The following is a 10,261-nucleotide window of genomic DNA, read 5'->3' as shown; positions in this document are numbered from 1 at the left end:
ATTTTAGGAAAATGAAAATATAACTACATTCTTCAATTGGAAAGTGGACTGCAATTTGGGACAGACAAAAAAAGAAAACAGGACTATCAAAGTGGGACGGAGGGAGTACAATTTATGAACCTCCGTCATAAATTTTTGTAACTCCGCCCCCCACATACAATAAACGCCCAAAAGCTCGAAAACAGCCGCACAAACGCACACACACAATTATAGCTTTAAAAAAAAAATAAAAAAGAAAAAACACACGCACGCAGCGCGCACACACACACACAATCAATATAGTGTATAACAAGACAAGAAGATTACAAGGTTTGATGTTAACGTAATCCTGCCCGAATCCTGCCCCAACTACCCGTACCCAAATCCCCCTCTTCTACACGAGGGGTACCCCGAAGTACAACTCCTTTCTCTTTTGCCGTCTGTCAATCCTCGCTATCTTTCTCTCTTTCTCTCTCTCTGTCGCAATTCTATATATTTTTTTTCTCTCTCTCTTTTTCTCGTCAGTCTTTTATTGCGAAGAAGTCTTCGGTTTTTTATTTAGCCCTCCGCTATTTATATCTTACTACTTTCTCTCTCTAAATCCAAAATTTTGTTTCTCAGGTCTGCTTTCTTTCTCTGCTATGTCTTTTTTATTGTATAATTTGCGTGATATATGCGTTTGTGTGGTTATTGGATGAATTGGATCTGAGATATTGGATTTTGGAATTTGATTTGTGCAGATCGGGGAATTGAAGGTGCAGGAGTGGAATTGGGTTGAAGAAATTAGGGTTTGATTGAAATTGGGAGCGATCTAGGGTTTTGTTGCTTTGAAGGGTGTGTGAGAAAGTCTAGGGTTTTTTTTTTTGAATCGGGGGTTTGCTTAGGGTCTTGGGGAATTTGCGAATTGGACTGGTTTTGATGGTGTATTTGTGTGTTTCGGGGGAATTAAGAAAGGTCTTAATGTGAAGAAGTTGATTTGATGGTGGCTGGAGGAGAACGAATTAATGGTATTATTGGGGAAAATGCGAGTCGAATGTTATTATGCATGGGAGGGAACAGAGGGAAGGTGAGAGTCATCATCGGAGGATTGTTGTTGTTCGGAAAAGTGGTTGCGGCGGTCAGCACATGCGGTCTGTCCCTTTGAGCACGACCAGAAACAGTTTAGCTGACGGCGGCGGTGACTCGAGTCTTATTTCTACTGTTATTACCATAATTTCTAGTGATTCCTTCTGCAAGGTACTACCTTGGTGGGTTTTTCAAATTTAGTTTTATTTTATTTTTGGGTGGAAGTGCCTAATTTTGATTTTTACATCTTTGGGTTGTTTTGATTGATTCTAAAAGGCGACTTATTTATTGGTAATTTGTTGTTTTTCCTTTTTGGGTTTCACTTATTAAGACATATAGGGAAATGTTCTTTCCTGTGCCTGGGGGAAAAGTTATGGATTTTGCTTCTTTGGATTGTGAAAAATATGTGATCGAGCAAGGTTTGATTATCTTAGCCATTTTGTTTTAGTCTTACGGCAGAAGTTATGGATTTCCCTCTTTGGGAAGGGGAGAGTGCAAATATTAGGCAATGGGTGTTGTGACACGTTCGTGGGGCACTTTAATTGATCTTTGGGCTATCAGGAGCATATTCTAATCCCGCACTGTCAGTTGTCAGGAGCTAGCATATTGTGATTCAGATTTTCATTTGTTATGTTCTTTGTCCTGTATCCTTTTGACTTCGAGAAGAATGTTTCTTTTTTCGTGAATGAATTTGGATTGTAAAGCATTGCTGTCAGAAAGTTTAATCTTGTATCTGATGGTTGAAAGGTGCTGTTTATTAGCTTATAATCTCCATATTCTGATGTTGTGATTGCTGTAGTTTGAGTTGGATTAGTGCTTATGTTACCTTTAATGTATGTGATACTCGTTTCTAATTCTAGAAATAGGAAATGGCAGTTAAACATGTACTCAAAATCTGAGTAAATGTGTTTGAAAAATGAATTTGTTATAGGCCAAACAATTATGGTTTTCTGTGATCAGGTTTTCCATGTGTCATTATGTCTTTCGGAAGCTTGTAGTTTGTTGAGGATGATGTCATTCCACCTGTATTGAAATTTTGTGACACTGAAACTCAAGATTTTGCATACAAGGTTTGTGATGATAAACTGATTGTTGAGTGGAAGATACTGTTGGTTGGCATTTTTTCCCCTACCTAAATTCTAGAATTATTTGGTGGGAGTATGGACATCGAAGAAAATTTTGCAGGAGGAACTTGCCTTGAATTTCAGTTTTTTTTGGGGTTTTTTTTTGGTATGACATTGGGTTTCTTGGGAAGGAACAAAAAGAAAAGTTTGCTTGAATATGACTATCAGATCATGCATAGAATTGGGTTTTGTTTTTAGGACAGGCATCTCACTATGAATGTTTGTGTCGGCCACTGTGATGAACAATATGTAAAAGAGTCCTTTTATCACCTTTTCTTAAGGTGGAAAGTCCTATGGAATATCTGAAGCTTAATTTGCAGCATCCTGGACTTTTGCACCCTTGTGGCGTCTGTAATTTGCTTTTGCTTCATTTGTGTGTCCAATCTCAATGTTGAAATCTTAAATGGCTCCTCAATTATTGAGGATATTGTGGGCGCTGCTGAGCCCTGTTATTGATGAAAGAATGAACAAAATTTTTTGGAAGATTAAAGTTAGATTACTATTTAATAACTGGTCCACGTACCACAAGAAAATAGGCTGGTGTTTGAGTGACCTAGCTTTTTGGTTATTCATGGTTAGTTGCTGATACCCTAGATTTTTACTGGAATATATATTTTTAATAGATTCTACTTGTGTTTGAGAGATATCTATCCTGGGCTTCTTTGGCTACTATTTGCCACATGTACCAAGAGAGATAGATGCATTGGATTTTGTTGTGCACAGTCTGGTGGGTCTGCACAAGTTTTTGAGATCTTCAGCATTTGCTGCACGTGTTCTTCTTTACCATGAGTAGATCACTGGATGCGTCAAATCAATAAACTGGACAAGTTCTAGTTATTTTTTTATTATGTGCAGATGTATCAGACACTTCTACTCTGTGGCTGGCCCAATTTTTTTCCATTTTCTGACATTAATTAGGACAATTAGTATAAGCTTGCCCCTTTTAGTCATATTATTTCTCTTCCGGCACTTACTTTGTAAGTGTGCCTGATATTAGTCTATCTGAGGCATTTTATTTGTCATTTGTTGACAACAATTCTGATTTCTTGTTTTGTAGGATGGTCGCAGAATAAGTGTGGGTGACTGTGCTCTTTTTAAGCCTCCTCAGGATTCTCCACCGTTCATCGGCATAATTCGTTGTTTGAGACCTAGTAAAGAGAATAACTTGCAACTAGGTGTTAATTGGCTCTATCGACCGGCTGAGTTGAAGCTTGGCAAAGGCATCCTCCCGGACGCCGCGCCAAACGAAATCTTTTATTCTTTTCATGAGGATGAGACTCCAGCTGCATCTTTACTACATCCGTGTAAAGTTGCATTCCTTCCTAAAGGTGTTGAACTTCCTTCAGGGATATCCTCCTTTGTCTGTCGGCGAGTTTATGACATTGATAACAAGTGTTTATGGTGGCTAACCGATCAAGATTATATTAATGTGAGTTTTGTTAGCTATTGGTCTTGGTTCATTTTCTTTTTAATTGACTGATCTTCCCTTTCTGTATGTCGGGAAAATTAAACAGACAGATTTCGTTTCTTTCATTCGCAGATGGGTAGTGGGTGGGCTTGGAAAGATAATGCTGAATGCTTTTCCTTGTCCAATTATCTCATGCTGAATTCTTTGCTACTTTGAGCTTATTTTCTTTTGAAACTCTTTATAGGAGCGACAAGAAGAAGTAGATAAGCTCTTACAAAAATCAAGAATAGAGATGGATGCGTCCTTTCAGTCTGGCAACCGTTCTCCAAAACCAACAAATAATTCAGTGTCTACATCACAATTTAAACCAAGTTCTGATAATGTGCAGAGTAGTGCAACTTCTCTTCCCACTAAGGGAAAGAAAAGGGAGCGTGGAGACCAGGCCTCTGACCCTGTTAAGCGAGAACGTTCTCTGAAGCTAGATGATAGTGATTCTGGCCTGTACAAATCTGAAAGCTTTTTGAAATCTGAGATTGCAAAGATGACAGAGAAGGGAGGGGTTGTAGATTCAGAATCTGTTGAGAAACTTGTCCTACTTATGCAACCAGATAAAGTGGATAAGAAGTTGGATTTAATTAGCCGTTCAATGCTTGCAGGTGTTGTAGCTGCCACTGATAAGCTTGACTGTCTTAACCAATTTGTACAGCTGAAGGGCTTGACTGTGTTTGATGAATGGCTTCAGGATGCCCATAAAGGGAAGATTGGTGATAGTAGTGATAAATCTGCTGAGGACTTTCTGTTGGTTCTACTTCGTGCTCTTGATAAGCTTCCTGTGAACCTTCTTGCCCTACAAACATGCAACATTGGCAGATCCGTTAATCATTTACGGTCACACAAAAACTTGGAAATCCAAAGGAAAGCAAGGGGTTTAGTTGACACTTGGAAGAAACGAGTTGAGGCTGAAATGAATATGATTGATGCAAATACTGGTTCAACTCAGGCCACTTCGTGGCCGTCCAAATCACGCATTCCTGAGGCTCATGGAGGCAGAAGTAGTGGTGGATCTGGTGATGTTGCCTTGAAGAGCTCGGTGACACAGCTTTCAGCAGCTAAAACAATGTCAATTAAGGTTTCACAAGTGGAAACTGCTGGGAAGTCTGCATCCCCATCTCCAGGTGCAATAAAATCGGCTTCGTCGCCAGCATCAGGCAAGGATAGTCAGCCGAGAATTACCACTGGTAGTACTTCTGATATTCCCTTGTCAACTAGAGAAGAGAAGAGCAGTAGTTCTAGTCAGTCTCACAATTACAGTCAATCTTTCTCAGGAAAGGAAGATGCTAGGACTTCTACTGCTGGGTCAATGAGTGTCAATAAGATTTCAAGTGGTGGCTCAAGGCACAGGAAGTCGGTGAATGGCTTCCCTGGGACATTGGTATCTGGAAGCCAGAAAGAAACAGGGTCAAGTAGAAATTCCTCAATCCACCGAACCACTGCTCAAGAGAAGTTTTCTCAGTCTGTAGCAATGGGTGAAAAGGTGTTTGAGACGCCTGTTGTTGATGGGGCCACTCCCAAGTTGATAGTTAAGCTACCCAACCGGGGACGAAGTCCTGCTCAAAGTGTTAGCGGAGGATCTTTTGAAGATCCCTCTATTATGAGCAGCCGTGCTTCTTCTCCTGTGGTTTCGGATAAGCATGAACCATCTGAACGTACAAAAGAAAAGGCTGATGCAGGTCGGGCTAATGTTATTTCTGATGTGAATGCAGAATCATGGCAGAGTAATGATTTTAAAGATTTACATACTGGGTCTGATGAAGGTGATGGGTCTCCTACAGCTGTTCCTGAGGAAGACCGAAGTAGACCTCCTGAAGATGGTACAAAAGTCCCTGAGGTACCCAAAACTGCTTCATCATCATCTGGGAATGATTTGAAGTCTGGAAAACTGCATGATGCATCTTTCAGTTCCATGAATGCGTTGATCGAAAGCTGTGTAAAATATTCTGAGGCAAGCACACCCGTGTCAATCGGGGATGATGTTGGAATGAATCTTCTTGCCAGTGTTGCTGCTGGAGAAATGTACAAGTCTGACTCGCTTACACCTGCTGATTCTCCACAAGAATGCAGCCCTCCTGTGGAGGAGATTTCTAATGGTGAAGATGCCAAATCAAAATCATCACCTCAAGAAACCTTAGTACGAGAACGATGTGAGCCCAATGATGTTGATGGTGATGATCTTAAGCGGGGTAAATCTGCTAGTTCATGGTCCAAAGATGGAATATGTCTTTCCAAGCAAGCATCACTCCACTCCACTGGAGATAGGAAAGCCGCTGCTGCATCATCTGAAGAGATTTTGCAAGCAACCACAGATCGCTACTCTGAGATGAATGAAAAGTATGATGATATTTTGGTCTCCAGTTCATTGTCACCCACAACGAAGGTAGCTAAGGACAGAGATTTGGATTCTGGTAAACAATCTTCTGAGGAAAAGGGTGTTGAGGTTAAATTAAGTGTCCTTTCAAGCACTGAAGATGTAAAACCTAAAGCTGAAGTTCCATCCAATCCGTCAATGGAGATTGATTGCAAGAAAGATAGTAATGAAATGTCAAACAATGTTGTTCTCACAGAGCAGAAGCCCCAGTCCGAAGAGCTGCCAGCTACTGGATCTATTAAGGATTTAGCTTCAGAAAATGTTGACAGTTGCAAAGTTAGAGAGGCTGATGAGGATCCTGGTGATAGTGGTGTTAATCAGTCTGATGGGGCAACATTGGATCCAAAAACCAATATGATTTCAACATCTGAAGATAAAAATTTAGATGGTTTGAGTTCAGATGCGACTGACCAAAAAACTGATTGCTTAAAGGCCAATTCTGAAAAGATGGAAGTCGCTGAACCCCATGCATTTGGAACATGTGCCCTGAAAGAGGAACCTACAGTTGGGTCGAAAGAGGTGGTTGGAGACGTAGATTTTAAGGAAGCAAAGAAGTCTGATGCTGAAGTCGCTGAATTGGAGGAACGGGTATCCACTGTGGTTGGTGCTACGTCCTTAACATCTGTACATGCAGCTGATATGGATTCAAAGATGAATTTCGATTTGAATGAAGGCTTAGTTAGTGATGATGGAAAATATGGGGAACCTACCAATTTGTCAACTGTCAATGTGGTTAACTCATTAACTACTACTGTTTCCATGCTTTCCAGTAGTATTCCTGCCTCCATTACAGTTGCTGCTGCTCTCAAAGGTCCCTTTGTTCCTCCAGTTGATCTACTGAGAAATAGAGGGGAACTTGGCTGGAAGGGATCAGCTGCCACCAGTGCATTTAGACCAGCTGAGCCGAGAAAGGTTCTTCAGCTGGCTTTGGGTTCTGCAAATGTTTGTCCTCCTGATGATTCTTCAGGCAAAACCAGTCGACCTCCATTAGATATTGATCTTAATGTGCCAGATGAAAGATTGTTAGAGGATATGGCTTGTAGAGATTCAAGTGCTGAGATAGGTTCAAACCCAGACCATTCAGTTAATCTTGATAGGTCGAGGAATGAACTTACAGGTTCTGCACCTGGTCGCATGTCTGGAGGACTTGATCTCGATTTGAATAGAGTTGATGATGCTAATGATATAACACAATATCCAACAACTAGCATACGCAGATTAGAGGCTCCTGTTGTACCTTTCAAGTCATTATCGTCCAGCTCGAATAATGAGGTCAAAAGGGATTTTGACTTAAACAATGGACCTGGTATTGATGATGGTGTTGCTGAACAGTCTTCATTCACCCAGCATAGTCGGGGAAGCACGCAGTCTGTGCACTCGCTACCAACTCTTGCTGGTCTCCGCTCAAATAACCTTGAAACAGGAAACTTCTCAGCGTGGTTTCCTCCTGGGACTTCTTATTCATCAATTACTATACCTTCAGCTTTATCTGATCGAGGGGAGCAGCCTTTTGCGATCATTCCACCTGGTGCACCGCAACGACTATTGGGCTCTCCTGCTGGTAATCCTTTCAATCCTGACGTTTACCGTGGTTCAGTGTTGTCATCGTCTCCAGCAGTGCCCTTTGCACCGAGCCCGTTCCCTTACCAAATGTTCCCTTTTGGGACTACTTTACCTTTGCCATCTGCTACTTTTTCTGTTGGGTCAAACTCTTTCATGGACTCCTCATCTGGTGGAAGAATTTTTACTCCCCCTGTAAATTCACAGTTTTTAGGACCTGTTGGTGCAGTTTCATCCCAATTTCCAAGGCCTTACATGGTAAGCGTTTCTGACGGTAGCAATAGTGGAGGTATGGAGAGTAATAGGAAGTGGAGTAGGCAGGGTTTGGACCTTAATGCAGGCCCTGGTGTGTTAGATATTGAAGGCAGAGAGGAGTCATTGGCACAAAGACAACTTGCTGTTGGCAGTTCACAGGCGCTAGCAGAGGAGCAAGTGAGGATGTTTCCACTGTCTGGTGGTGTTCTGAAAAGGAAAGAGCCTGATGGAGGGTGGGATGGTGAAGGCTTCAGGTACAAGCAATCCTCCTGGCAGTGAGGTTGTTAAGTATTGCAGAATGAGGAATCTTCTTACTCAGTGAGTTTCTTTTCTTATCTTACGTCACGCATGTAGTTGAGTACATATGTGAGTGCAATGGTCAAGGACCGCTTTGTATCTTGCTTTGCTGTTTTTTGCCTTAAATCATGGCATGATTACAATAACTGTTTAAATGAGACAAATGAGTTTTTATGTCCTCAGTAAAGGTTGCTTTCTTAGACTTCAGTTTAAACAAGGAAAAAGAAAAAAGGAAAGGAATGCCAAATCAAGGAAAAGCCAATAAAGGAAATAGGAAAAAGAAGAGATTATGGAATTTTACTGTTGTTTGGAATGCAGTTCCATGCATGTTGACTGTGTAAATAGTCTACTGTTTTTACTGTGCCCAATTTTTATTTGACACCATTGCTGTACATGGAGAAAGAAAGATGAAATTAGCCTGGGGGATTTCATTGATGGAGTTATTGTACCTAAGAAATGGTTTCATTTTCCCTTTTGTTGAGATATCCTGGTTCTTCTCTCCCTCTTTGTTTTTTTTTTTTGGGGGGGGGGGGGGGGAGGAGGAGGGTTGGGTGGGTGGATTTGCGAGAATATAAATAAAAAGAGAAACACTTTTTCATCAGTTGGACTGATGATGTGACTATTTCTTGCATTTTTGCCACATGCATTTTATTGAAGTTTGTGGATTTGGGAAATTGGATGTGAAGTTCTGTTGGCTTTAGTCAGGCCTTTTTGTGCTCTTTTCAGTGACTCTTTGGTTGCTATATGCTGTTTGCAGCTCTCAAAGGGACAGTGTCTGACCTGCATGTATATGATCTCATCATCATTGGATGGGTCTTCTCCTGGAGGACAGCTAGTAAGTGGACATTTTCCTTGACCTATTCAGCCGCTCAGAAGCTTGGCGAATAGGTGCTCAATTGGGCTTTGCTAGCTCTTCAACCCAGCAAACTCTTCTGGGTGGGTTTAGATCTTTTTCTTCTCTGTAATATTAACTGTCGGAAATCTGTGATGCGCTGATAGCAGATATTGATACGATGCATCACACATGATATAGGTCTCAATGTCTCTCTCAATCCAGCTATTCTGGTAATCCAGCTATTCTGGGTATGGAGGTTGGATTATGGTTGGATTTCTGAACTAATTAAGGAAAGCTTTTGTATGTGCTTTGTTGTTAAATTGTCCAGCTTTGCTTCTTAGTCCTTTCTCGTCCCTATTGCATATATATAAGTAGGGTTGACACCGAATTTTGGCACTAAAGCTTTTCTTTATTTAGTAGGTACGGCTGCTCTTGTATCCTAAAATTTGTTTAAATTTCTAACTGTAGCTGGCGGTCTTATTGTACCTTGAGCTGTATTCTATGCAAACAAAAGAGGTTCCTCTTATTTATACAAGTTGTCCAAAGTGAATATTGTTTAGGATTCCCTTGGTTGTGATAATTGAAGGTTTTAGTTCCTTGAAAGGAACAATTGAAAGGGGACTCAAGAGTGGGATTTTGTTCATTGGAATGTGGCTGCATTTTGGACTGCAATAAATACTTACAAGCTGGTACTTACCTTATGATTCTGTTCATGGTTATCAGCAGAGCTTCTCTTAACTCTCTTGCAACCCTCGAAAACACCCACCGAGGCCCCTCGCTAACACCCACCGAGGCCCCTCACTCTCTCTCTCTCTCTCTCTATGTGAGGTTTTTTGGAGCAAGGATAAGGTTGGCAGTCATATATGTCTGTGAGGTACTAGGCATTTTACATACATGAAACAAACAAAAGTATTGTGTTTCGTGTTTACTTTCCCCACCCACCTCTATCTCTCTCTCCGTCTCTCCATTAGGGCATTGAAAATGGCAATACAAGTCGCTTGTGATTCCAGACGTTGCAGTTGAATAAATTTGTTGATCGTGTCTTCCAGTTTATAAAGGAAGAGCTGTTTCTGGTACTGAAACTGCAGTCTGTTTACAGCAGTCATTGATGATACTTGTAATGGGAATATTCTCTTACTTCTTGCCTCTGCTGTATAAGACATGAAAAGCCTAGTGGTTGCAATGGGGATTTCTCAACCTGTTGGTGGGGAAGTTCATTATGTACTTTCTGCTGGATTTCTGTTTTTCTGTTCTCCTGTTACTTTGTGTAATAACAGGGTTACACTCGATTCAGGTACCAAGTATTTTCTTCA

General features: G+C 41.0%; 1 protein-coding gene across 7 annotated transcripts; it reads left to right on the top strand.

Annotated features, from left to right (window-relative positions):
• Positions 1-391: 391 nt before the first annotated feature.
• LOC113739946 (uncharacterized) lies at positions 392-10,261 on the top strand. Of its 7 annotated transcripts, XR_011813109.1 has the most exons (8): positions 404-600; positions 720-1,215; positions 3,226-3,597; positions 3,821-4,814; positions 4,902-8,134; positions 8,871-9,049; positions 9,672-9,822; positions 9,920-10,261. XR_011813109.1 is itself a non-coding variant. In XM_027267379.2 (6 exons), exons 4-5 carry the CDS (start codon positions 3,869-3,871, stop codon positions 8,093-8,095), a joined length of 4,140 nt encoding a protein of 1,379 aa, XP_027123180.1. In that variant the 5' UTR covers positions 426-600; positions 720-1,226; positions 3,226-3,597; positions 3,821-3,868; the 3' UTR covers positions 8,096-8,134; positions 8,871-9,251. The 7 variants fall into 7 exon arrangements, 3 of the variants coding, with proteins under 3 accessions (XP_027123177.1, XP_027123180.1, XP_027123179.1); XR_011813108.1 differs by having other exon boundaries at positions 392-600; positions 3,821-8,134; XR_011813107.1 differs by lacking the exons at positions 9,672-9,822; positions 9,920-10,261 and adding an exon at positions 9,417-9,510 and having other exon boundaries at positions 392-600; positions 3,821-8,134.

Source organism: Coffea arabica, chromosome 4c (genome assembly GCF_036785885.1).
Source record: "Coffea arabica cultivar ET-39 chromosome 4c, Coffea Arabica ET-39 HiFi, whole genome shotgun sequence".
Classification (NCBI taxonomy): Eukaryota; Viridiplantae; Streptophyta; class Magnoliopsida; order Gentianales; family Rubiaceae; genus Coffea; species Coffea arabica.
The sequence above is the reverse complement of the archived record's forward strand: the minus strand, read 5'-3'. Positions and strand labels throughout refer to the sequence as shown.